The sequence below is a fragment of the Clinocottus analis genome, unplaced genomic scaffold (genome assembly GCF_023055335.1).
Source record: "Clinocottus analis isolate CAN_PGR_092001 unplaced genomic scaffold, fCliAna1.0.p SCAF_19, whole genome shotgun sequence".
Lineage (NCBI taxonomy): Eukaryota > Metazoa > Chordata > Actinopteri > Perciformes > Cottidae > Clinocottus > Clinocottus analis.
Genome location: NW_027175920.1, coordinates 4,599,133 through 4,626,094, shown reverse-complemented (window position 1 = coordinate 4,626,094; position 26,962 = coordinate 4,599,133). Strand labels below are relative to the sequence as shown.

The window sequence follows — 26,962 nt, the reverse complement described above, 5'->3', positions numbered from 1 at the left end:
TCTCAATTCATTCTGTTGAAACACATCATTGTATTGGTTTTCACCACTCATGGTAATAGGGAAGTTCACAGTGTATTGCTGCATATGTAAAACTGCACTGTGATGCCGAGTCAGAGTAGTGGTTATAGAGAGCACTACTTCTTGTCATGTCTTTTCATATTTTGTATTCCTATACAGCATTACTGTGTTCTGCAAAACCAACGATGGAGGCTTTTACTCTGAGACAAAAATATCATATCTTGAGAAGAATAGGAAATAGCTGAGTGTTTTAGGCTGGAATCTAAGCCTGTTTTTAACAAGGAAGTCCTTGTTATCTGTAAGTGCAGCAGTGCATTTCAGGAACATGCCCACCCACCCTGCAAGACAGAAGACTGGTGCACATAAAGAAGCTGTATTTATGAGTCAGTCTTTGCAGAAACAATTGCGAGAGCACAAATGAAATACAAGCCAGAGACCGCAATCACAATCAGCAGAGCTTTGTAATTGAACTAATTCTACAACTGCAAAGCTACTTGCTTAAAAAACCTCCCACTGATAGTGCCAGTGTGGTCCAAACCACCAGCTGCTGCTCCATGTCAACACTGGGAGGAGATACTTTCAACAGAAGCCCTCAGTGACACGGGTTACTTGTACAGTAGACCATCTGGTGGCGGGATAATGGCTTGCTGCTTTCCCATAATATGTCTTTGTGCTGCGGATTGAGACTGAAGGGGAAGGGGAAGGCCTGCTTGTCGTTGAGACATAAATTGTTGCGCGTTTTGAGCCTGCAGGCCGTCCAGTACTTGTGTTACTCTGTAGAGGACCGACAGCGGGGAAGTCAAAAGAAGATAAGAGTGGATGTAATGGTGCCTATGTGTATTTGAGATTGTCTTGCACATTCCTGACATATGATATTTCAAGATAATGGCAGCTTGGCTCAGATCCCTGACTAATCTTTGGATTTTAGCATAATCCTGCCTTACCTCGTCTGCCAGAGGAAGGGTCAATAACACGGCAAGACTAAATGAGATCGTCTCCACCCTGAGGAAATTGGCAGTGTCAGTTTGATGTGTGGCCACAAAAATGCCATGTAAGAAATGTAGAAGCATACAAGTAAACACACAGAGGGAGTACTGTACAGGCAGTCGTTAAAAATCCTGAATCAGACGTCTGGGTTTGTGAAAACATTTGTTTATTGGTTCCGTCAGGTGCTACGCACAGACTCCTGAGTGTGTCTGGGATTTCTTATGGATCAGTGTTAAACGATTGCAGGTCTAGCCTCTGGGCCTACACATTAGTAAAACTGCTGCTATTAATCAGCTGAGCCAACAGACCCACCTTTTTACTACAGCGAACTCGTCGCATGTTCGACACAGGAAACAAGCAGCGCTGTGTCGGAAGCCTGTTACATGAGCATCGTTTTCTGAATTATGATGAGCCCAAATGTCTGAGTTTCAACACGTCTGGAGGGCCAGTTCTCGCATCCTGTTGCGACCTCTGTCTTTAAGCACAGAAGCCAGTCCAAATGACTGAAATCTAAACACAGGGAATGGTTGGATACTGCCTGTGAAATTCTCTGAGAGGGAATGGGAAGTCTACAGCTCCAATAGAGCACTGTTGACGTGGAGCGGCGAGTAATGAAAAGGTGGACAGCTTGTGCACTGAGACACGTTTTTCACCGGGAGGAAAAATCAGCTCTGTCTTGCACCACCCTGCCGCATGCCACAACCACAAAGGTCTCTTTACACAGAAGTGACTTTAAAGCTCCTTTGGGCTGAGATCGCAGAACATGAGCGGGTCAGGTCACTCGCACGTCACAGGGTCAGTGAGTAACCCCCTGATGTTACAAGTCTCGTGGTACATGTCAGATAGTCGGCTGTGTCACAGGAAATGACTCAGTTCCTTAGTCTTCACTTGTCATTTAGCGTTTGTAAGTAAACCACCAGAATATCTGCGTAAATATACTATTATAGTGAAGCATATTTGTTTGTTCTGCAGTTTATTATCTACTGGGCCTGAACCAATTAAGAACACCTGAAGATTATTTCACCTAATGATTGAGACATTACTGAAGAATCAACTGTTTTTTCAGTGAAAAAAGTTAATATAAAATACCTTTATATTATGTATTTAAGCAGTTTTATTTTTCTCTACATATGATTTTAAGTAAACCCAAGAAAGCCACCTGAACAATTCATCAACAAAATAAGTGGTCTCAGGTTTTGTCATTGATATGGTAAATTAGATGTACACCAATTATCTCAGCGTATTGCATCTGTTGTGTAAAGAGAAAAAAAGAAACACACATGAGCCGACATTGTTGAATATTCACAAACCACTGAGGCATATGACACTTTTGATCATCTACTCATAACAAAACCGCCACTGCACCATTTATCATCTTGCTACAAATGCTTTTAATAGCTGCCTCTTATTTAATGTAAATCTATGTGAAGACAAATTAAACACCACCCAACCAAACCCACTATGCCTGACATTGTGTAAGCGTTATCCCATTCCAATCCCATAACAGGTAAAGGGATTATTTCATATCCTCTCTCAAATACAGTTTGTGAGTATTAGGATGTGTGTCCCGATATCCAAAAATAACAAGCTAGAAAATAAAAAACTTTTGAAAAAATGGTAGAATAAGATTGCGCAACATGTCACTATTAACCATGACATGTTAGAACCTGTCAACCATTTTTTCTTTACCGGTTATACCATTGTGTTAATGTCATGTTCAATGTTTGGTTTGAAGTCATTATGAGCAGTGAAGGAGGCACTTTCTTGCACTGCATTGATTTTATAGCTTTAGTTAGTGACTTTGCAAATTACGATTTTACATACAGACACATCGTCAACATATTAAAAAGAGAATTTAGTGTATATTAGCCAAATACAGACAATCCCATCTGATGTTTCTTAACTTATTCTCCAGAAAAACAAAATGTACAAACATGATATACAGTAGATCACGATACAAAATTGCATACCCTGTGATAATGCAATATATTCTATCTATACTATATCTATCCATCTGTCAAAGGAGAATAAGGTAGCCTGTGCTCAATCAGTATCCTGTTTCATTTGCAAGTTTGTTCTTTGGTCAGTTACATGGCCAAAGTCCAGTTTCATGGAGAGTTATACATTATAGGCAACATTAAAAAGTGGTTTTGGCCAGATCTTTGTTGGAGATGATCATAGTAACCGATATAAGGAATGTTGCCTTCAAAAATCTATAGCAGAGTGAAGTATATACACAGGCAACATGTTTAATTTATGTTGTTGAAGAGTGTCGTCATACTTGGTAATAGAATGTTTGTGATTTTGCACTTTGAGAATAGAGTGCAGTGGTAATGCAGCACAAATTAAAATAAAAGTAGGTGTTTACATGCATTACTTTAAATACACAGTAGTGATTTAGCCTGCAGCATTTCACTGCAATTGTTTAAACAGGTTGAATAGAAACCTTCTTTAATGCAACAGTGTTTAGGGGGGGAACATGCACTGTAATCCAATCAAAGGTCAAAAGGACAAACAGCAAAACTGAAGTCATGCTTTCCTAATAAGAAAATGAAGACAGAAAAGAAAAGCCACTTTCCTTCAAATATCATGTCAAAGAGTCTACTATTTTATGATTATTTCGTTGTATTTATGTTGTTTTAGGGTGTTGTTAGAACCTAACAGTTCTCCCATGTGATATTATTAGATCATAACTTTTAGTTATTTGTAAAGTAGCCTCTCAAAGCCCGCTCTCCATACCCACCATCATGATGAGCTGCGATGTCTAAAGGCATCCCGCTTCGGTTCACGCGTGAAGTTAATCAGCCTTTCCTCAAAGAGTGACTCCGGATTGAAATTAAATCCATTACTTCCCAACAGGACTTCACTCGTGTGACAAAACACTGTCCAATCCAAAAGAATAACTAGCTCGAGTAGTTTGAGGAAGTAAACCCTGTGGATCAGATGGACTCATGTTTGAGGAGGCTGCCGGTCACGCTGCCCGGTGAACTGAATGACAAGTAAGTGCAACAGTTGCGACTCAGTGGATCTCTTGGGAAAGTTTTGTCCAAAGGAGCGGAGCTTCAGGTAGGAGGCGCACCGCCATCACCCTCACTGCCGAATAGTAATAGTGTAAATTAATAACAAACTAACTTTTTACACACAACAATCACAAGATAGGCAATAGTAGAGAAATAATACTGTTATTATGTGTTGACGTCATTTTGCATAATTAACGTTTTTTTGTAATTATTGACGTGGTCGCAACCAAAAAAGAAGCAAGCGCTCCACCTAGTGGACAACGGGCGTCTCAATTTCTATTTACCATCTGGAAATCGTTCCCAAACTCTATAACGTGAGAGTTATAAATTAAAATATGTATTTAAGTAGGCTTGTTATTATACACTTCAAGAGGAAACACTGTCTACTATTTACTACACTACATTTATTTGACAGCTGTCATTTCATTTTTACTTTACATGCTAGGTTTTTGCATAACAGAACATGTGTTACATTATGTTGTTGTATGTATTTGTACTTTAAAGTAGTTTACATTAGCTCTAATTTGAGCAGTCCTAACACATTACTGCATCAGTTATAATAAAACAATAATAGTATATCGGGAAATAATGGCACTCTCAAAGGGGGTTAAATACAGTGTTACATTTTGATATGGTTATTTGCTTCCACATGACTACAGTCGATACAATATTATACGATTATGCAACGCAGCCTGATTAAGAACTACACTTCCCAACAAACCTGACGCTTAATGATGACGCACAGAGGTTGCAAAACAATTGCGTCAGTCGGTCGCGCAGTTGTTTCTAGAAAGGTGAACGACGAACGTTTTCCTCTCGGTATGTAGCTAACATTCACGTCACTTTACATCTAAATGTCCTTAAAGTAAGCTTTCATACATCAGAAATAATATGCTCGTGATAACAGTTAATCTTCTCGGTCAGACTAAACACCGTAATACCCGAAGTTGCCGAAGACTTTAGAGAAAATAGCCTCAAACGTTTGGCAGCTAACATTTGTGGTGTGAGCTAACTTTAACGTTAGCTCGCTTGTTTAGGTTCGGTAACGTGGGATGTTATATTGTCAAAGATAATGTCCTAAGTTGTTATGACAGTGCTTTGTTTGTGTAATCATAACAATGTTACATATGCACACATGTGCGGTTAGTTATGTCACACGACTGTCTGACATTTACTGTAACGTGACCTGAGACTCTCCTTTATTTTTCAGACTAATACAGGATAATATATTGTGACCATGTTGGTGGCGAGGCTGACATGCCTGAGGAGTCTCCCTCTCGCCGGGCTGCGTCCTGTGCTGAGAGCACCCACCCTGAAGGCCTGTCCACCGCTGCTCAGGCCCCAACAGGTACCGTAAAGTTACTGCCAACAGGGTGGCATTGAGCTTATAGGTTTCCAACACTTCGCACAGCTTTATAATTGCTTCAGCACCACACACACACACACGACTACTAATACGTTGTGTCTCTTCTAAGATTAGACAACATTATAAAACATTTAATAATCTTAAATCACAGTATATATTAATTTATTCAAGGTTAAATCAGATAGTGGTCACTGAATGCAAATACTGCATATGATATATCAAACCTCAAATTACTAGAATATGTGCAGGTCTGATCCTTCAGATTTGACCAAATGTCCTGCTTCGTAAGAAACTGCAGCCTGATTTTCAGAATTGATGGCGCAGTAATTTCATTACAACATTGGAGGTGTTGGCAGTAATTCAGTGGTCTGACAGAAGGCTTAACAACTGCCCTGTAATTCAGGGGTCACATATTTTGAACTCTGAAGCACATTTCTTGTCCCATTAAGGCCTTTATTGACTTCTTTCATAAACTGGTTCTCAGGAAAAATGTGGACCGTGAAGTGATTTGAAATGAAGTGTAATAAATTGTGTGCCCATATTTCTTCTTAGTTGTTTTCAGTTTGAATTGACAAGACTGCGTGTAAAAATCCCAGGCACTTCATCAACAATTCAGTTTTGTGTCACATGTGTTTTTCTTTTTACAGGGTTATGCTTCTAAGGCCAGATTTGGTTTCCGCCGTGGCAATACGACCAGGGAGCAGCTCAAAGAAGCAGCTTTTGAGCCAGCAATGAAGACCGCTATTAAATGTAATCACTATTACCTATAGTAGTAAAATATATACTATTTCATGCTGTTACTACTGTAGTCTTGCCTAACTGGAGTTTTATTATATTCACTCTTTTGAGAAGGCGACAGTTTTGCCAACAGACAATGAACTCACATAGTCTGAAGCTTTCTTTTCTTGTCGAACAAGTAAATATGCAAACTTTTCTTTTGAGGCACAAATCTAATTTTTTACCTTTATACAGTCACTTTGTTGATCTGTAACAGATCAAGTATTTAGGTTTATTATATTGTGCTATGGAATACATTTTAAGGTGTGTCTGAAACAAGTATTGTTGTGTCCACAGTTGACAGCATGGGAAGAATGTTTGTGGCTGGAGGTGCAGTAGTTGGCCTTGGAGCTTTGTGCTTCTATGGACTCGGCATGTCCAATGAAATCGGTGCCATTGAGAAAGCAGTGTGAGTAACTACTTTTTGTTCCGGCGTCTTCATTTTGTTTTGGAACACAGGTCACTAAGAGGTGTTTGTTCCCTTCCAACTGCTCCATATTCACCTGGCTCTCTGCTCTCTGTGCAGGATCTGGCCTCAGTATGTGAAGGACAGGATCCACTCCACTTACATGTACTTTGCAGGAAGTGTTGGACTGACGGCTTTGTCAGCTGTAGCAGTGAGCAGAACCCCTGCTCTTATGGGTCTGATGATGAGAGGATCCTGGCTGGTAAGCTACTCAAGTAGACCAAACACAGATCCGCACTGCTTCGCAATATTTAATTAAAAATTTTATTGAAGGCTAATTCACACTGGAGCTGGTTTAGTAATATCCTGATTCATCAATATTTAAGTATAAAAACAGGTTATTAATATGAATGCCTGTTTGTTTAATCCCAGGCTATTGGAGCAACATTCGCGGCTATGATTGGTGCCGGCATGCTGGTTAGGTCCATTTCGTATGAACACAGCCCAATGCCCAAACACCTCGCTTGGATGGTCCATGCAGGTTTGTAAGACAATGTCCAGTAGAGCAATATTATTCTTTTACGTTGTCTCACTTTGCCCTTCTATTTTGCTTATGTAGTTGCCTCAATTGAACACTAGAGGGAAGTCATGTAAAGGCTCAGAGTCACATCTCATGTTGCTTTTCAAACCACTACATTAAAATGTACGACATATGTTTTTTGTTGTATGTTTTGAGTGTGTAATTGAGATGTCGTCTTGCTTTATTTATTGATAAGGTGTGATGGGTGCTGTCATCGCTCCCCTCACTCTCCTTGGAGGACCTCTGATGATTAGGGCCGCCTGGTACACAGCAGGAATTGTGGGAGGTCTGTCCACTGTGGCCATGTGTGCACCAAGTGAGAAGTTCCTCAATATGGGCGGGCCATTGGCTGTTGGCTTCGGAGTGGTCTTCGCTTCCTCTATTGGTCAGTATAATGCAGTTTCACCTAATAAACCTCAGCCCAAAAATAATAAATGTATCAGAAAACAAATTTGGAGTCTAGCAATCATGACTGATAACCGTTTCTGTGATGGTAAGGATACCATAGTGCACATGTTTTCCAATTATAATGCTGTCAGATAATTTGGAACAGTTTGTAGTTTACATATTCATGTTTACATACATGTGTGTTAATTATTAAGTGCTGTGGCAAGCAGCTAAACATCTCCATAGTTTTAATGGTAACCACTGGAAGGTAGTTTATGGATCAGCCACATACATACATACTAAAATTAGACAATCAGCTTATTTAGGTATGTATCACTTTGACTCTGTACTTGTTAGTCTCACGGCAAATCTTCCCATCTTCTTCAGGATCAATGTTCCTGCCGCCCACGTCAGCGTTCGGAGCAGGCCTGTACTCAGTGGCCATCTATGGAGGCCTGGTCCTGTTCAGCATGTTCCTCCTCTATGACACACAGAAAATCATCAAGAGGGCAGAGACACACCCAGTCTACGGTGTACAGAAATTTGACCCCATTAATGCGTAAGTTCACTTTAAATGCAGTTTTCAGCAGAATAATGTTAGTTATGCACTTGCATTAAGACAAGGGTCTCATATTCTTCTTTATCACGCAGGTGTATGGGGATTTACATGGACACGCTAAACATCTTCATGAGACTGGTGATGATTCTGTCTGGTAGTGGTGGCAAAAGGAAGTAAACTGCATAATTTTGACTTTAGCCTCAACTTTACCCTCCACAGAGCTTTACAAAATCATATTTTATTACAAGCAGCATATGCCGTGTGCTAATTATTTAGTGACGAGACTAATCCAACTGGTAAAAATGCATGATTGCTTTGCAAGAGTGTGAAGAAGAGGATTGCACTTTCTGGTGTAAGGAGGAAACATTGTGTACATTGATCTCTCACTCAGAGCTCTTACGTTGATTGTGGAAGATCTGGTTTATCCTGGGGGTTGCACATGGGTTAAATCTGTCAGTGTCAATCTGCCTGCCTCAGATATTGTTTGTATTGTTTGTTTTATATTTATTTCAACTTGATGGTTTCTGTTTCTTATACGAATAAAAGTTAAAGAATATCTGGTACACGCAGCAGACATGACACACACGTCAACCATAGACTAGTCCAGTATCGCAGTACATAAACTGACTCCTCTTGCTCTAGTAGACACTGACATTTCCCTTTTGTGATGTGTTAAATCAGTTGGCACTAGTTCATATATTTTTCGGAAGGAAAATAAACAATCATTTTAATAATTGAATCACTCAATAAATATGTATAAAGTGTTTTTTTTGTCAGAAGTTGCTGTTCACTATTTTGTAAAGGGATCAGATCTGTCAGAAATTTAGCTGACATGGTTCCTGTTATGGGCCTTTTTCACAGAAGACATTTTGACATTTCACAGTGGGAAGAGCACCACAACTGCTACCACCATTAATGATTGCTGGATTCTATTTAGCGCTTTGGTTTCAGAACAGCCATTGGTTATGTTTTTCAGTCAAACTGTTGCTTTTGCTTCTATGACAGGTCACCAAAAACACCTGTTATAGAGCTATAAATAGTATTGACATTCACTAACACAAATGATGGTACGCATATCTGTCATCTTTCAGGGAAATACATTTTTGCACCCTCGGACTCTATAATAAGAGTTTTGGTTCTTATTAAATGTGATTATTAAATGTCAATTACCTTCTTGGAATGTCACATGATCATAAAAATATTCATAAAATTGCATTAATTGTATTTTTAACATGTCTACATGATTGCTGGCATTCGTAATATGATAATTTTGGAAAGAATGGACTTATCCAACAATGTTATAATCCCCTTGATTTCAGAACAAATGTCTGATGGTAGCAATCATTGAGATCCAGGTACCTTCTCATTAACATTACAAAACACTTCAGTAACCTGCAATGTCACTCAAACACAAACAATTAATTGTGACTTAAGTCAGTGCGAGGAAATGTTGACGTAAAGTTTTGTCCACAACCTGCATGAGCTAAAACTTACACGTGTCACCGTTAGTCATCTACACACTCTGACCGAACTATGAGGCACCGGCAAGGTCCACCTTATAAACAGGCAGTGTGTAGCAGCAGATGACAAAGGCTTAGTGCAGTAATCCTCTTGTCCACCATCTGGCTGCCTCTCTAAAATTAAACCTCCAAACCAGGGCACTTGCAACAGATGCTAACATCTGTAAATATGCAGGTGCTTCATTAAAGCACGTTCACGTGGAGCAAACAGCTGCCAGGGAGTGTTTCAATCTCTCAGATCGTGTTCGCGTTTAGCACACGTATGATTCATATACACTGTGTATCTGTTGGGGGGGGATAAGGGGGATAAATAGGGCAATAATGGATGAGATTGGGGAAAGCTTCAGCATGTGGAGATCTGGCATTACTAGGGATACAAGTTGCTCTCTGGCAGGCCTTTTTAGATTGATGACCAATATTTGTTAAGGGACCCAGGATTTGCCTCATGTAGACTTTATTATTATTTAGTTTGTGTGTGTGTGTAAGAGAGAGACGGCCTAAAAGAGAGTCCAGTAGACATTGAAAAATGAGTATGGTTATAATTCCATACTGTGAGAACTCTTTATCTTGCATTAACAGGCAGTGAACAATGTGTAATCGGTTAATTTCAAGAAGAAGATTGAATTATCTCAGCAACTATTAGATGCTGTGAAACATCCATGGTCATCCTCTGATGAATCTCACAGACTTTGAGGAGCCCAGATTCAGTTTTTCTGTGGAAAAATCTAATTATAGAATATGTATTACTCTTTTTATTATAGATTAAAGTAACCATCAGAAAATAGATAAGTAAATTCAATCAAATTAGTGCCACCTCCTTCAACTACTGCAACAGAGAAATAGTGTGTTATGGTTTATGAATCGGTAATAATATTATAATCCACACTAATAATTATAAAGGGGACATACTGTGTAATGCTTACTTGTACTATTAATTCATAAGAACATTGTGCTGATAATACTGTACTTTGTCTTAAGTAATATGTTAAATGCAACACGTCTTCTTGAAATTAAGCATTTTTATATTTATACACATATGCATATGCAGTGTTCTTTCATACATATTCTGCCTTAAATCTTTAATCAGGTTATTGTATCAGCACTTTCTCTATAAAGGGCTCTATATAGACTGAGCAGTCCATGGATTCTGTGTTTATTTTAGTGAACAGAGCAGATTTGTCATTGGCTGCCAACCGGTGAGAGCAGGAGTGTGTCATTGAGCGTCAGACACTATTTTCATACCTGTGAAAGTAGGAAGTGCACAAGTCTGCACCTTTACGTCAATTCAGTACGCTGAAAACACCTCGCAGAAACACCAGGGAAATGTTCGCTCTGCTTATGAGCGGTTCTGATTTTTAAATAAGTGCAAAACTCTTTCAAATTGTGTTAATAATCAATGAAAAGTATGAAGCTTCGAGCTCTTGGCCATCATCAGATATGATTGCAAGATCAAAACATTATTATCAGTTTTCTACTTTGCCCTTTTTTTCTATCAGATCAGCTGTTTATTATTGGGTTGCAACTCTTTAGAATTGAGAGCAGTGGTTTGGTTTGACCTGCTTAAGCTGCAAGTGATTCCCAGCAGGAGGAGTTGTCATAGATTTAGACGGTGAACATGGCCAACGTCTTCTGTAACATGCATTAAGCTGGACTATAATGCTGACTAAAGCTTTGTTTTCTGTATTGCGGCGTAGTGATGCACAGGTCACAGGGCTTTGCAGCGAAAGTGGAGTCCATAGAAAGCCTCTTGGCTGTAAGTGCGTCACAGATCCACAAGTGCAGCCGAGGTTTGTGTTGTCCAGCGAGCTGCCAAGGAGAGCAGCCGCGGGGAAGCTTAGGCCAGCGGGACTCGCTACATGTGACTAATGAGTTTGTTGAAACCCTTTCAAACATCAGCAAGAGGAGCCAAATGTGCCATATGTCCAAAGAGAAACAAATGGGCAGCACTTAGATGGATGAACAGATGGATAGATATATAGATGTATACGTTATTCACGTCATTCAAATTAGTTTGTCATAGTAGCAAGCAAAGTTACATAGAAGACATAAAAAAATATCAAATGGAAAATACTCAATATGTACAAAAAAAGCAGAGCGTGTAAATTTGGGAAATTAAACAATAAAGTAAGTCAAAGAGGATGTTTAAGGGTTGCCAGTTTAAGTTTTACTGTTTAATAAAAAGCTAGCGTCTTGATTTCAAACACTAAACTGGAAAGGAGAAGCCTGTGTAAGTCTTCTATGTCAGAAAACCTTGGATTTATTAACCGTGTTAATAGGATGCAGAGCCTCATGTGTACATTTTCACATGGATGCCGAGGTGTGATGATCACACCATATGGTGTGAAACCTGAACACTCATCCTTCCACACAGTTTTTCAGACAAATATGAGAAAAGAGAGCAGTGTAAGATGCCTGTGTAGGGAAGGGATGCGTCACTGGATTAGAGCCTTAGAATCTGCCCCATCCTCTTCCCCCTGAGCTGCCGAGACGCCTCCAGAAGGGCACGACTCTAGCTGCTCGCTTTCCCTCCACCAAGCCTTCCACATGAGCTAGCCAAGCCGTGCCTCCCCGCCAGGATGAAGAAAGAAAAGAAAACGCATGCTTTACTGTTTGTCCTGCTGCTTCACTTCACCTTGGGTAAGGCATTTTTTTGTGTTCTTTGTGTGTGATTAGGACTTCTTGCCTTGATCTTATCTGACTAATCCTTTAACACAGAGGGCTTGTGGTTCTTAGTGGAGACTGCTCATGCTGCCTGTACTTCATGTCTAAATGTGTGATAGCATGCTTGTGTTGTGATCATAGAAATAACATCCAAATGTATTTTTTAATAAATGGCCATTCTCCTCCTACTCCCTGCTTTCTGTTCCTGCCCTTTTTAGCAAGTGAGTGCAACGTTTTTCTTGATTATAGAAGCATCTCCATTAGTATTAGAACAACATATTGACACATCTATGTTGCTTTTTGACTCTTTTTTTTTTTTATTTGAACGCTATATAGAGTTGCTTCCGCTCAAATAACTTGGAGTATGTTTGTTTGTTTAAAGGGCAATCAGACTATGCTCCGTATTTCTATGATAATGGACCCAGCAGTACACATGGGAATATGGCCATGTGCAGCATTTCTGAGGATACACCAGTTGGTAAGTCGCATTTTAATAATGACAGATCTTGCTCATTTCAGTAAGATATTATTTTTTCGGGCTTAGGTGTAAAGATGAAATTATCACAGTGGTATTGAGACGCCAGCTAATCACTCTAATACCTTTTGGATTGTGACGTACGGGACGAAAAACAATATGGGTGGTGGCTCACCAGGTGACGGGATTATTAAACGTGTCATTTACACCGAATTAAAAGAACGATTGAGGATTTATGTGATTTTAATCAACATAATGATGTCATGTTTTAATTTGACTTCATTGTTTCTGTCATTTCTACCACATAGGGACACAGATATACATTCTGAATGGTACAGATCCAGAGGGAGACCCAGTGCGATATGGTCTGACTTTTGAAATGGGCTCCAAAGAATATTTCAGGGTGGACTCCAAATCCGGAAAGGTGACTCTGATTCAGGAGCTCGACAGAGAGGTGAGTTTGTCGATTAGACTCTCATTTTAAAGAAAGCTGCTTTAAATGTGTCACCGATGTGGCTGAAAGGGATCTTGGCCTTTTCTTTGTAGAAGCTTGCTGAAATCTCAATGTTCGTGAGCATAACAGATGGTCGCAATAAAGTAAGTTCATATTTTTTTTGGGGTACATATTTGTTTATAGTATTTAATTCACTGTACTACATTAACGCCACCATATGCTTGTGAAAGAAAAACAGAAAATATATATATGATATCTACTTCTACATAATAAGAGCTGTGTCCAATCTGTGTATCAGACAATATTCTATTTAAATATATACAATTATCTTTTTTTCTGAACACTTTTTGCTTAGTTATTTTGTGATAATTCCGTGTATTGTTGATTTCAGGTTGTTGAGACAGTTCGAGTGTTTGTCACTGATGCCAATGATGAACCACCTGAATTTCAAAATCTGCCTTTCATTATTGACATCCCAGAGGTACAGTATATAACATATAAATAAACCCAATATAATATGAAACATACAAAAACCATCTCCTCTGTAGGTCTGTCTGTGGTGATACAATCTCTTTCTTCTTCCAGGATACGGCTCCAGGAAGTAGCATCTACAGAGTCCAAGCAGCAGATAGAGATATGGGCTCAGGAGGCAGTGTCTCGTATTATTTACAGGTAACCTGACAGCTGTGTGGTTCTTTAAAGCTTTGTCTTGCGCAAATTATTTGCTAGTTAGGAAAATGATGCGTCTGACAAGGCAGATGCCCAAGGCGGTTCTGCTTTTGTGAGCCCACTACATTTCAGGAGCACACAGTTGAATTTTAAGCATGCAATCTTTATTTTTACTCAGGTGAAGAGAATTGTCCAAATTTTGCAACACACACAGAACATAATATTGTCTAAATCTAACTCATCTTTTTGTTCTGTCTTGCTCAGACTATCACATCACAGCATTAGGTGGAACATTTTTTCCAGGCTTTACATTATTTCATTCTTCTTGCACATGACCGACAGTTGATGTCAGAGTTGACTGTCAAATGTTAGTAATCACATTTACTGTAGCTTAGCTCCAGCCTACATCTCCGGACCGTTTTACGCCTCCACACTGGGATGCACCCTGAAGTCTTCCAGCAGGTTTATCCTCTCGGTTCTCAAATCCTTTCATACACATTTTTATTGAGGTTTTTATATCAAAAAACAGGTTATTTATGATAACAACATGGTGATACTGTTAACTGTCTTGGTGTGGCCTTAACACTCCGGGGTGAGACCAGAGGTCGAGCTGACATCCTGAGAGCTGTGCTGCCATGTGGAGAGAGGAAAAGGGCATTTGAGTAATAGGACAGTTTGTACAGGAAAGATTAATCTCACACCAGAGAGCAGTCTGGAAATGATTTTACTTTAGGGGATTAATTTTCAATTACATTTGAGCAAGGCACTGAGGGCTAAATAGGGGCTTAGGTTTGGTCCAGGCCAACAGCTGACAGCACAGTAGTTGTTCCTGTTCATGTGTTAACTGTGAGATAATACAAACTGTGCTTATTGTTCCCGTAAACGCTGCTACTGTAACTGTGTGGCTTTGCACATCACCAGACCTTACCGTTTGCCAAGTTTACCATCGACGGGAACAGCGGGATCGTCAGAGTCAAACCTGGTGAGACTTTGGACTACGAGACCACGCCGACTCACTTTGTGACCGTGGTCGCAAAGGTGAGACATTGCACATGCCGGCCCTTGTCTTTTTGGGTTTGTCTTCACAGGTGCTCACACGGTGAGCCGCAGCTTCCCACAGTTTATCCAAAACCACGACAACCTTTGTCCAAGAGCATTGCTCTTTCACACGTTGAGTCTACAAACTGAACGTTTTCTATTTAGCTCGTTTACAGAAAACCACCAAAGCTTTTCAAGGTAGACTTTTAGTTACTTGCGGCCTCCAATGATATCATTTTTGTTCAGTAAAATAGGGAAAGTGCTTTGAAGGATTTCAAAAATACCTCATTGCTGCTGATATTACTTCACGAGCCTATACAAATATCACATATCTAACCTTGTGTGTGCCCATTATCTGGATCCAATCAAGACTTTTTTTTAAATTTCTTCTTTATCATTCAAAATGGATACAAGTTTACCATATACACTATCAAATGGGTCAACACTTCCTTCTGCCTCACTGTTTTCTTCCCAGGATGGAGGTGGAAAGTACAAGGGGAAGCAACAGGTTTTGACCTCTACAGCCACCATGACAATCAACGTGCTTGACGCCCAAGACATGCCTCCATCCTTCATAGGGACCCCTTACTTTGGCTACGTCTATGAAGTCTCAGTTCCAGTAAGTCTTCCTCTTTTTCTTTTCACACCAGTGAAGGTGATGAGGGCATTGATTTTTTTTTTTTACATGCAGTTAGTATGCATGTGATTAATTGTGTTGTCTTTCTTCCAGGGTTCTGAAATATTCACTGTGTATGCTAAAGATGGAGATCAAGGCAACCCCAACCCAATACAATATTCCATTATGAATGGTAAAAACAATCCGTGAATAAAATCCATGTTGAGCTATCTTGTATACCCTGTCAGCCGTTCGATCAGACACATTCAACGCATGTCTTTACCTTCCAGGTAGTGAGGGTGTCTTTGACATAAATGGCACCAGTGGATGCATCACCCTGTCAACTTTTCCAACTCTGCTAAGAAATGAATTATATGAAATTATAGTCAAGGTAATGTGTTTTTTTCTTCTATCAGTCTCCTCAGAGATATTTCTTTGGAATTACACTCTTATAAATGTAACCTGATGTTATTACTACTGAATGCATTGATCCTTTTTTAAACCCAGGCGTCCGAGGTCGGACCAAACGATCAGCGGCAGGACTACGACGTCACCACGGTGACGGTCCGGGTGGTGGATCTCAACAACCATCCTCCGACCTTTTACGGACAGAACGGACCGCAGAGCAACTTTGAGGTCACCATGTACGAGCATCCTCCAGCCGGAGAGATCCTGCGAGGCTTTAAAATCACCGTCAATGACTCGGATCAGGTACATTTATTGATATATGCGTTCATCAACACATCTGCCGCATGGTTCCCGCTTTTCTTTTTTTTCTCCACAGCAATGTTTGCTAAAGTCGGTTTCTAAATTCAGCTGTTTACTTTTCCTTGCAGGGAGCAAACGCTAAATTTAAACTGAGACTAGTAGGGCCCAGTCGAGTGCTGCGAGTGGTTCCCCAGACAGTCCTCAATGAAGCGCAGGTGACCATCATTGTGGAAGACACATCTGGCATCGACTATGAAAAAGGAAAAACACTCTCTTTTAAGGTTTGGCGTCATATATCACTCATGACTCATTATGGTATTTCATCTGGCGCTGAAAAGAAAAATACTTTGCTTAGAGCCCAAGATGATGCCTTTAAATTGTTTTTCTCTGTGCAACATCCAAAAAAAACCCAAAGAAGTTCAGTTTACAATAATATAATATTTCTAATTTAACAATGAATCAAATCATTGACGTATCAAATGCCATAACTTATTTTATTTATTTATTTTTTTGACTGTGTCTGGGACGTTATAAAAAAAGTAGCAACCAGGTGCTACGTTGTAGTCATCCTAGATGAAACTACAAAAATGGGAGTCGCAATATAACGAGGCGAAATGCCAAACAGACAAAGCTTTATCCAAACTGAGAGAGAATGTGATCCTTTCATCCTCTGGCAACACTGTAACTATCGTTTAACCGGCCGACATCACCCTCAAATATTAAAAGATCATTTTGATATCCAACAGTTTAGTTTTACAATGACCATTGCAGCCTCACAGAGCTGCTCATAGTGTTGTAGGTCAATACATTAATAAATAAAAAAATGTTTAGGCACTGATTTAAATACACTTTGCACGTGTCTCTCTGCAGCTACTGGCGGTGGAGATCGACACTCCTGAGCGGTTCAGTGCAACAGCTGACATAGTGATCCACCTGCTGGACACCAATGACAACATCCCCAAATTCACATCCGAGTATTACATCGCCAGGGTCCCTGAGAACTCTCCCGGAGGCTCCAGCGTTGTGTCAGTGACGGTGAGTCAATCATGATTAAACTCCTTTAACCCGAACAAAGTGATTGTATAATCCAACAATCTAGCATATGCATATTACTCTGTGCGGTTCATTAGATGAAAGCAGGTTGTCACCAGACAAACACAAAAAAAGCTCACTGCTCCCTGGCTTTGTTTTTGTTGGATTTATATTAGGAAATCCATGTGACTCTCTGGCATGCGCCCCATGCTATAATTCAGGCAGGACTTTCATTAATAGAAAAATTGGCACATTTGTCTCTTCCTTTCCGTCATACTGTGTGTGTCCTGCAACCAGGCATCATGTCCAAGCTACGCAGTGTCGGGTAAAAAGCTTAATTTTGCCCCAAGGTTAATCATGCTGACCTATACTTCCATCCCCACTCACCAGAGGAAGAGACTTATAGCTATGCCCCACCCACATGAGTTTAAGACCCTAGCTGGTTATCCTCAGCCAGCGCTAGTAAAAAACAGCATCGAAATGGACCTTCAATCACCTTGATTGAGTTTTTTGCCTGCCAGAATTTGGATTAAATGTATCAGATTAGTAAATAATCTTTCTCACAAAGTGTACATGTTTCACACTTTATAGTGTCTGCGATAAGTATTTGGGTTTTAATCTGTGTCCTGTTCCGTCCTCTAGGCGAACGATCCAGATTCAGGGCCCTGGGGTGAAGTCAAATACACGATTTATGGATCAGGATCAGATTTGTGAGTGAAAACCTTTCACTCCTGCCAGTTTAGGTTTGGTCTGATCAGACGCTTAACACGTGGCCTTCCTCAAAGCACATTTCATAGACTAAACAAACATGTTTACATGTTTGTGACTCAATACTGTTGGTTAAGACACCCGGTCTTGCTTCATCTATGTCTCTTTGATAGAAGACGTAAACAGGAAAACAATCTGATCGGCCCCTCCGCTACACAAACAACTTGCTCTAAAATGGCTGCAAGATGCTGGCTAATCTCCTAATTGGATTGGAGGTTTAAAAATAGACAGGCCCGTCTCACATGGGGAGAGCCAATTAACATGCAATGTGACAGCTGGAGCCTCAGAAACGGCAGCTTTGAGAAGCAAGGCAGCATGCAAAAGAAAAGTGAGAATGTATGCTCAATTTAAATCAGTGACTTGAGTTAATTGTGTGAAAGTTATCAGTTTCAAGGAAACTTGTGAATTTTCACAGTTGGAATTGAGGCAGCTGAATAAAATGGCAGTAAGCCCAACATTGAACTGTAAGGCACTTTCAAAGCACAAACCCACAGCATTGCTTTAAATTAATGTCTTATTCTGTAGAAAAAACTTTTATAATAGTTTATATTAACTTGTTGTATGTTAACTTTAGGAAAATGGCATAACAACAAGACCAAAAAGTCTTTGTCCGGCTTATCCAAATATTTTCTGTATTTTATCTGACAACAAATCTTCAACATCAAGAAAACTATCTTTCTGTGACATATAAATTCAATATAACAAAATATTTCATTTTAAAGCTGACTTGCGATTATTGGTGAAATTTGTATTTTAAACAAGTATATTGTGTGTGTTTTTTGTATTGTTTCTTTGTTAAATAGTAAGTAAGTAGATCAGATCAAGAAAAGTCCTGCAAAGAAAGTGTAAATAATCCTGATTTAGAAAAGCACAAAGGTGATAATAATGTAGCTGCCCAGAAATGGCAATACAATCAAAATAGTATCAGCTGGCAAACAAACAATCAGTCAGGACAAACAAACACAACAACATTGGCGTATATAACTTAACATGTAAATGACTCATGTTGAACAGCTGGGATTATGACTCATACGCTTTGTCATCTGCTCTGAACCTGCAGGTTCTCCATCAACCCGTCATCGGGCCTCATCTCCACGCAGCCCTGGACCAGCCTGGACGCAGAGGTTCGGTCCAAATACAACTTCTATGTCAAGGCTGAAGATTCAGAGGGAAAGTACGGCCTGTCTGAAGTCTTTGTCACCGTCCTCGACATGAACGACCACTCTCCGGCATTTGATGAAAAACTTCTGGAAAAGACCATGATCATTGGTATACCTGTCAGAGTAGAGGTACATCATCTTATATCATTTCCCCTTGTTCTGAAAGTCCATGAAAATACTTTTAAAGAAAACATTTAAAGAAAAGATTATGGCAAAAAAAAAGGCAAATTACAACTACATATGTATGTAGTAAAAGTTACAAAATGTCTATCTCCCATGAGCAAATTTGAATGGTATAGTAATGTGCTTGCAGGTTTGTCTTGTTTTTTTAAACAGCTGCGTTTTGTTTGGGCTTTTTTTTAATGTTTTTAGCCAAAATATAGTTTACTATCCAATTAACTGTACACAATCAACACAACTTTTCTGGGCTTGATTTGTCATTTACAAAGCAAATAACTGGCTTTTGATCGACTAAATTGACCATAAATTAGCTGTCAAGTACGCATCTCACTCATACGGTTGAAATACACATCTATTTGAATGTAATTCTGCTCCTCTTCACAGGCAGTGGATGAAGACGCAGAGTCCCCCAACAACGTCATTGAATACTCCATCATGAAGGCCGATCCTGACAATGCGTTTGATATTAACGCCGACACCGGAGAGATCAAGCTGAAGCCGTACATCAAGTCCATGGAGATTGTGCAGAACATCACCAAGCAAAAGGACTGCACGTGGTCTCTGGTGGTCCAAGCCCGGGACAGAGGCTCTCCGTCCTTCAGCACGACAGCTGTGGTCAACATCGACATCACAGAGGCGGTAAGACGTAGCTCTGACTTGCAGCATGCTGGCAGCGCTTTCTATTCCAAGCTTTAAGGCGCTCGCGCTGTAGATTCAAGCAGTTTACCGTGTGGTAATATGCATTGTCGTCATGCTACGCAGCTGCAAATTCAGCGTCCTTGTTTCAGCCACAGTCTCACTTCATTCATCTCATATTCTTTAAAGGATAATGCCGGTCATTGTTATGCTTTTATTATTATCAAGTCCCACGAAGAGACAACACATTGTGTATTTCTTTCCACGAGCCACCCTTTCACATCACACTAAATAAAGTGTGATGTGTAATAAAGTCGCGGGTATTTTAGGACACCGATAAATAAACCAAATGCTAACATAGCTTCACAAATAATACCGTCGCATTAAATTATAAATTCATATTGTTTTTTGTTTCTTCAGTAAATTAAGATATTAACATGAAATATAAAATAACAGCAGCAGTATCCTTTCATGTTTTCAGTCATTCACATATATGTTTTCACCATGTGCTCATTCCTTCACGACATGATAAGATGACTCCGTGTTTTTGGTGTTGTTTTTGTGTTGTGTATCGTGCTTTTCAGATCAAAGGTCGAATTATTTCATACTTCATGGGCCTCAGCAAACGTCCGCTGACTGTTTTGGGAATTTGTGTCAGCATTGTCACTTCTCTCATTTTACTAACAATCTGCATATCCACCATCCTGTACTGTAGCTCAGTGAAAAAGTCCCGAATCAACCCTGAGAGTAACTATATCAAGGTGGTACGCAGAATCAAGTGAGAAACATTGTGTCATCTGGACCTCCTTACTTATTTCAAGAAGATACCTATTTTTTTTTTTTTTTTTACTGACTAGCTATTGTCTGTAAAAGAGTACTGGAGCACAATTGAAAGAAAAACACAGTCTTTTGTTTATTTTCTTTTTTTATAATTTCGTTTTTTATATTCATATTTTTTACCCAACCAAATTCTCTTTGATCAACTAAAATCCTTTTTTATTTTTTTTTATTAATCATGACAAAGACTATAACAAGTCTGTCAAAGTGACAAAGATGAGGTCCTTTTCTTAATATTCAAACCTGGATTTGCTCACTTGTAACTTCTGCCCCTTTTGGGTTTTATTAACCGTCATCGTTCTTGTTCAGCTGTCATCAGTCACACACCAAAGACAAATCCTAATGCACCGCACTGCCAGACGCATTCCCAACAACTAGCGCTCTGCATGATTCTTAGCTTTGCACTAGCGGGCCTGTATTGTAGAACAGAATCCCGGCGGATGACTGAATGTGAGTGTGAGAGTGTCACAGTTTTTGTCAGGCATGTTGTTTGGGCCTCCTCTGTCAGTGCTTTGCGCTTCCATCTCATGCGTGCATGCTTTGGACCAAATGCTCCGTCAACCTTTGGATTCAGTCCCTCGGACTTCATGTAAACAATTTTTTATTGTGCTCTTTCACAGACTCCACTCAAGGGGCCTATGGCAGCCTTTTTATTGAAAAGTAGGGACAATCCAATGAAAGCTCTAGGCGTGGTCACTGTTGTCATTAGCTTATTGGTAGGAGTGACTGCCTTGATCTCTGCAGGTATGTACATGCGAAACTCAAAGTCAAACCGGATCATGCCGGCACGTCGCATCATTAAAAGGCGACCCAGGGACCAGCAGCCCTGGATCTTCAACATGCCTGTTGTCAGATTCAGCAACCCTGCAGATAAGTTCCTTACTGTCAACCAAGACAGAAGCCCGCAGCCTCCCCCTCCCAGCGCTCCCCCGCCCCCATGTACCACGCGGCCATGCGAGAGGCCCCGGGCGGTCCCGACCATATCTGGTGTGCTGGCCTCCAAAGGTTCCAAAAAGGCAAAATCGAATCGCCGTAAAGAGGGAAATATGAGCTCAGCTCTGGTGTCGGAGCTCAAGATGAGGCTTGAGCAGAAAATGATTGAGAGCAACCAAGGTTATTATTAACTCTGTCATACAAACGTCTCGTTAAAGGTCCTCCGGCAGCTCTACCTGCTCGTAGCTCATCTACTGTCCGAGACCTCTCACCTTTATGTAATGATCTGGTGGGCCAACCTGTAAGATTATTCGTGAGTAAATGGGAAAAGGAAGGTTTACAGATATTTATGTCTTAAGACGAAATATGAAACAAGTGGGCCTCCTCAGTTGACCCGGCTTGGGGAAAGAGAGGAGAGCGCTTGAGTCTGTGTGGTTTAATGGGAAGTAATTCACCACACTGCCATCTACAGGAAGATTACATAACAAGAAGCACCAGTGTAGATTGCCCAGGGAGAGGACTACTAAGACTTATTGTGTATACACATATGTTGCATAATTTCTTGAAATGTGTAATTGAAAAATATCCCACTAAAAAAACATTTCCTCTTGCTCACTGGAGCATGAATGATACATGAATACATGCTTCTTTTAAAGTGCTAAAGGACCTGTGTTAATATTTTTTACTGTGTTACATCAGCCGCTTGAAAGCTGAGAGGATGCTATTTTGTATGATTACAATGTGCCACTGTAGGTTTTCACAGTAACACAAGCTAACAGAGTTGCTTTTCTTCATTTGAGTGTGTAAATCTAGAAAAATGCTTTTATATAAATAATATTTGTCCATTTAAATGTGTGTGTATATATATATGCATGTATGACAAGATATGAACATTTCCCTGTTGTATCTTGTAGAAGTAAAAACGTGTAAATGAAACCATCTAACTCAACTTAAGTTGTACAAGCACAGGTCTTTATGTATATAACCTGCTTAGACGTTTACATTGTAGATATAGATGTTATGTAGAGTCTGTGTCGAACATTTTGGTTCCTCTCATGGTTTCTTATCATCTTACTCATGTTGCAATGCCTTCAAATATAGGCAACTAAAATTAGAGTTGGTTCATTGCTGTAGCCCATATCTTGTATCTGACTGTATCTCAACTTATTGCTCTCTGAAATAAGTTGAGATAATCGATTAAACTTAATTAAACTTGCCTGGTCCTTTGAAGTAACATATTTGTACCGTCTTTGTACCGTCTTGATTTTGAATAAATATTTGAAAAGAATTTTGTCGGTGTTCAATTTTGTCCGGAGGCTTTTATTGGTTTTAATAAGTTAGAGAAGAACATTTGTGAAACCTTAGGAGGCGCAGTGAACTTACATCTTTGTGCTGAACAGAATATTATACTGTAGTTTGTGCTTTTTCAAAACATAAAGAATGTTGACATACTATAGTAGTAATGCTATAGCAGTAGAGCAATGGATACCTGAACCCAGAATTCAATTTTGGATCTACTGAGCTATGATCATACATTTTTTTTAAATACTATACTTTGAGAATTTTAAATACTTCCATAATTTGACTTTAGTAGGATTGTAATTACAGAGTATTTACTTAGTATTTACTTAGGTTGTGCTATTGACACATTTTAGTCTTTCACTACTTCTTGAAACATAGTGAAACTTAAAAAAAGAGAAAAGATTATGCATTTATTAAAAAATAACAAATGCAGTGTTTTTATTGCTGATACGAACTTTCATGTGACACTCAAACACATTTTCATTATTTTCATCATAAAGGAACTCACATTTCTTAAATTACACTGAAAATAATTATAAAAAATGTAAGAATGCCCTTTATTTGCCTCCAGTTCATATGGAGGCACGCAGTAAGCTTGGAGCTGTCATTAAATGGAAATATCATGTCCTGCTGAGTAATAGGATTCAGATAGAAAATCACTTTAATCTGCTTACGAGTGTATGTATAAATGCACGGAAAAAAAACTGCTTATGTAACAAATCCGCTGAGTGATTGTGCTAAAACGGAGTATGTCTCAGCATTCATCTCTGACTTCTCTTTAATCCACATGCAAACAGCATTTCATTCCATCACAAGACAGAAAATCTGGAATCTGCAAAAAGAAAATACAAAAATATATCTTTTCACAAGTCGATTGAATCCTTTAGACATCAATTACAATTTAGTTTGCTGAAGTTGACAATAGAGAAATGTACAAAATATGAATTATTTACATTATTTATAATTTGTGGGATCTTTTACATTAAATATACAAAACTTTTGAGAGAAAAAAAGTAAACCAAAGAACTATCAAATGTATTTGATCACAAACTTATTTCTGTACACGTATATTGACACAAGTAATAAACTGTCCTTTAATAAGGAAGAAAGGCATCTGCACTTTGAGCTGACTTATATATTTACATGATGACTTTATCTGACTTTACATCTCCATCAGGCGTGTGTTACAGTTACATTCAGCCAGAGCTTTGCAAAAATGATCTTTAAAAAACCTAGAAGGTCATTTAGCAAAACATTAAAAAAAAATTGTATAGATATTTTCAGACTCCTCAAAAAGTATTTTTCTTACCATCTGATGACAAGATATTCTGTGTGCTGCACAATGAAACAAAGTTGAACACACATACAATATACTCTATTATATATCTCTGTATCTGTCTTTATTCAACTTTTCTTTATCGTATCTTGCGTTAAAATATTAGGCTAATATCTTTATAATGTAGAAAAATAGCAATGAGATGTGTAATTTCCGATTTCCTGGAGTTGGAAAACAGGATGAAAATATGTTTTATTGAGCTGTAGATGTCCATTTCTTTTTCTCCAGCTGACTGAAAGAGGCGTTGAGGATTCTGGAGATAGCTTCAGAACATTCATTTTCAGAAAATGTAATGCTTCACCCCGTGACTTCAATGTAATAATAATACAAAAGATGCCCACTGACATTATTTACAAATACACATGTATGTACATTCATTCACTTTCATGCTAGTACAATTGAGCTGCACTTCCGCCTTTACCCCTATCCTCAGACTTCCGCCTCTTTTTCGGCTTCTCCTCCGAGTCCCTGCACAGGCCTTCATCGCTGGCTGCCTGCAGGCTGTCGAAAGTGCCTTGCCTCTCCGTGCCCGGCAGGTTCTCGCTGCGCAGTCTGCGCTTCCTCCACAGTTTAACGCAGTGATCCACGCAGCTGAATCGAGCCTCCGTGGTGCAGGCGTACATGCCTGCCGGCACCGCCAGCACCATGGCGCATATGATAACAATGATGTGGATGAGCCTCGCTCTTTGCTCCAGCTCACTGATGTCACTTCCTGTCACAAACACGACGCACTGGTCCTCCCTCGGTGGATGGTTCTTCAGGGTCACACACACCTCGTATTTGGTGACAGGAAGCAGGTCGCTGACAGTGTAGCTGTTGATGCCGGGACCAATGTAGGTCATCTGCTTCTTGGATGAGTCGTATTTGCCGAAGTGGATGGTGAACCAAGTTTCGGCCGGGTTGTCTGTCACCGTGTACCACTCCAGGGTGATACCGTAAACGGTCTGCTTGGCGATGCGGATGTCAATGTAGGCGTTGTCATCGGAAGACAACATGGAGACAGATGAAGGGGCGAGAGCAGAGGATTTGGAGGAGTTGACGTTAACGGCGATGACGACAGAGGAGTTGCCGATGAAGTTGTTGGCCATGCAGGTATAGAATCCTCTGTCGGCCAGGTGAAAAGAGGGAATCGCCAGCTGAGAGGTGACGGTTTCCTCGTCTATGCGAGTCTCTGTGGCTGCAAGAAGGAAACCATCAGGATTTATAGACAGATAACCCTCCAAACGGTTTTGTTCATGAATGTTTTCATGAAGCAAATGCGGCCTGAAAGTACAACATATACCACATCAAGTGCTCCCGGAGCAGGTTCATAACAATTTAATGGATGGTAGTAATAAAAGAAAATCTTACCAGCAAATCCTCTTATAATCTTCAGCGTGTACATCCACTGAATGGTTGGACCTGGCCTGGCCTTTACTAAGCATGTGAGTGTTGCATTGGCTCCAAGAGGTAAAGTGATGTTCTTCTCTGGGGCAGAGGCCACGGGCTTCATGCATGTTTTTAACTGGATCTCGTGGAAAAATTTGTCAGCTCTGGAGGCGGGGCCCGAGCACATCAAATAAGAGTTCATGAGGATGATGGGGGGGCTGACCGTCCTGATGAACTCAACGAAGCCTTTGAGGCGGCAATCGCACAACCAGGGGTTGTCATGTAGTGCCAGAACCACGTTTGAGACCAGCCCCTCTTTACCCCACGCTTTCTCCGCTGTTTGGTAAAGTGGCCAACTAGTGAAGACCTCTTTTGATATGACACTAAGCTGATTGAAGGATAAATCTAAGTAGGTCAGTGTCGGTAAGTGTCGGAGCGCGTGTTCCGGGAGAACGTCCAGACGGTTGTGCTTCAGGTCCAAAATCTTCAGTTTCGGTGTGTCCTGAAAGGCCGTCCATGTTACTGAAGTCAGCTTGTTCCCTTGCAGCCTCAGCTCAGTCAGGTTGGCGAGCCCGTCCAGGCTTTTTATGTTCATTAGGGTGATCTCATTGAAATTCAGCCAGAGGAACTCTAAGGCACTGACATTCGAGAAAGATCCTCGAGGTAACTCAGTCAGATGGCAGTTTTCAATTCGGATTTTTGTGAAATCATGTGGGATGTCCTCTGGTATTTTTCCCATGGAGGTTTCCATACATAGTAAAGACCTTGAATGGTAAGACAAGACATGTGTAGACAAGACAAGTGGATATTTCATCTCATGTACATGCACCATTTTCAAACATTTATGGATAGTGTTTGTAGGTTTTATAACTCTTTGATTAGCAGGTTACATTTAAAACAACAGTGTTATGACTAAAACATAACCTTCTCTTCATAGTTCGCATAGGTCTAGTGGTCACTTACCTTCCCAAGTTGTCATCCGTGCAGGAACAACCGGCCGGACACGTTGATGACCCTCGGGTGATGAGGTGAAAAACAAAAGCAATACGTAATGCGACATAAACGGCGTCCATATTCCTGCAGGAGCGTGTGAAATAGGCCTGTGAGGACAGGACGTAGGCTGTGTGGCAGAAAGCCTATTACCTTAATCTTCCTTCACGTAACACTTA

General features: G+C 40.0%; 3 protein-coding genes across 4 annotated transcripts; 2 read left to right on the top strand and 1 right to left on the bottom strand.

The window, feature by feature from the left end:
• The first annotated feature begins 4,776 nt into the window (after window positions 1–4,776).
• ghitm (growth hormone inducible transmembrane protein) lies at window positions 4,777–8,866 on the top strand. The gene is made up of 9 exons (XM_068583974.1): window positions 4,777–4,844; window positions 5,236–5,373; window positions 6,039–6,141; window positions 6,466–6,577; window positions 6,695–6,836; window positions 7,007–7,115; window positions 7,351–7,539; window positions 7,929–8,100; window positions 8,193–8,866. Exons 2-9 carry the CDS (start codon window positions 5,263–5,265, stop codon window positions 8,275–8,277), a joined length of 1,023 nt encoding a protein of 340 aa, XP_068440075.1. The 5' UTR covers window positions 4,777–4,844; window positions 5,236–5,262; the 3' UTR covers window positions 8,278–8,866.
• A 3,208-nt stretch (window positions 8,867–12,074) lies between these two features.
• On the top strand, window positions 12,075–23,037 carry LOC137789670 (cadherin-related family member 1a-like). Of its 2 annotated transcripts, XM_068583422.1 has the most exons (18): window positions 12,075–12,257; window positions 12,500–12,502; window positions 12,664–12,759; window positions 13,065–13,210; window positions 13,303–13,353; window positions 13,602–13,691; window positions 13,796–13,882; window positions 14,801–14,917; window positions 15,393–15,536; window positions 15,648–15,726; window positions 15,824–15,924; window positions 16,041–16,244; window positions 16,370–16,522; window positions 17,112–17,276; window positions 17,916–17,983; window positions 19,102–19,330; window positions 19,766–20,020; window positions 21,475–23,037. In XM_068583422.1, exons 1-18 carry the CDS (start codon window positions 12,197–12,199, stop codon window positions 21,976–21,978), a joined length of 2,553 nt encoding a protein of 850 aa, XP_068439523.1. In that variant the 5' UTR covers window positions 12,075–12,196; the 3' UTR covers window positions 21,979–23,037. The 2 variants fall into 2 exon arrangements, with proteins under 2 accessions (XP_068439523.1, XP_068439522.1); XM_068583421.1 differs by lacking the exons at window positions 12,075–12,257; window positions 12,500–12,502 and having other exon boundaries at window positions 12,670–12,759.
• Window positions 23,038–24,814: 1,777 nt separating this feature from the next.
• LOC137789931 (leucine-rich repeat, immunoglobulin-like domain and transmembrane domain-containing protein 2) lies at window positions 24,815–26,866 on the bottom strand. Its single transcript, XM_068583812.1, has 3 exons — window positions 26,757–26,866; window positions 25,776–26,557; window positions 24,815–25,602 (listed from the first exon to the last, which is right to left on the bottom strand). The coding sequence occupies exons 1-3, from the start codon at window positions 26,864–26,866 to the stop codon at window positions 24,815–24,817; spliced, it is 1,680 nt and encodes a 559-aa protein (XP_068439913.1).
• Between the last annotated feature and the right edge of the window lie 96 nt (window positions 26,867–26,962).

Excerpts from the sequence above, each read along its gene's own strand:
- ghitm (XM_068583974.1), top strand. The coding sequence starts at position 5,263 with ATGTTGGTGGCGAGGCTGACATGCCTGAGGAGTCTCCCTCTCGCCGGG. Across the intron at positions 6,578-6,694 it reads GGTGCCATTGAGAAAGCAGT|GATCTGGCCTCAGTATGTGA; the intron begins GTGAGTAACTAC and ends CTCTCTGTGCAG. Across the intron at positions 8,101-8,192 it reads AAATTTGACCCCATTAATGC|GTGTATGGGGATTTACATGG; the intron begins GTAAGTTCACTT and ends TTTATCACGCAG.
- LOC137789670 (XM_068583422.1), top strand. The coding sequence starts at position 12,197 with ATGAAGAAAGAAAAGAAAACGCATGCTTTACTGTTTGTCCTGCTGCTT. Across the intron at positions 15,537-15,647 it reads TCTATGAAGTCTCAGTTCCA|GGTTCTGAAATATTCACTGT; the intron begins GTAAGTCTTCCT and ends TCTTTCTTCCAG. Across the intron at positions 17,984-19,101 it reads TATGGATCAGGATCAGATTT|GTTCTCCATCAACCCGTCAT; the intron begins GTGAGTGAAAAC and ends CTGAACCTGCAG.
- LOC137789931 (XM_068583812.1), bottom strand. The coding sequence starts at position 26,866 with ATGGACGCCGTTTATGTCGCATTACGTATTGCTTTTGTTTTTCACCTC. Across the intron at positions 26,558-26,756 it reads ACGGATGACAACTTGGGAAG|GTCTTTACTATGTATGGAAA; the intron begins GTAAGTGACCAC and ends TTACCATTCAAG. Across the intron at positions 25,603-25,775 it reads GATTATAAGAGGATTTGCTG|CCACAGAGACTCGCATAGAC; the intron begins GTAAGATTTTCT and ends TCCTTCTTGCAG.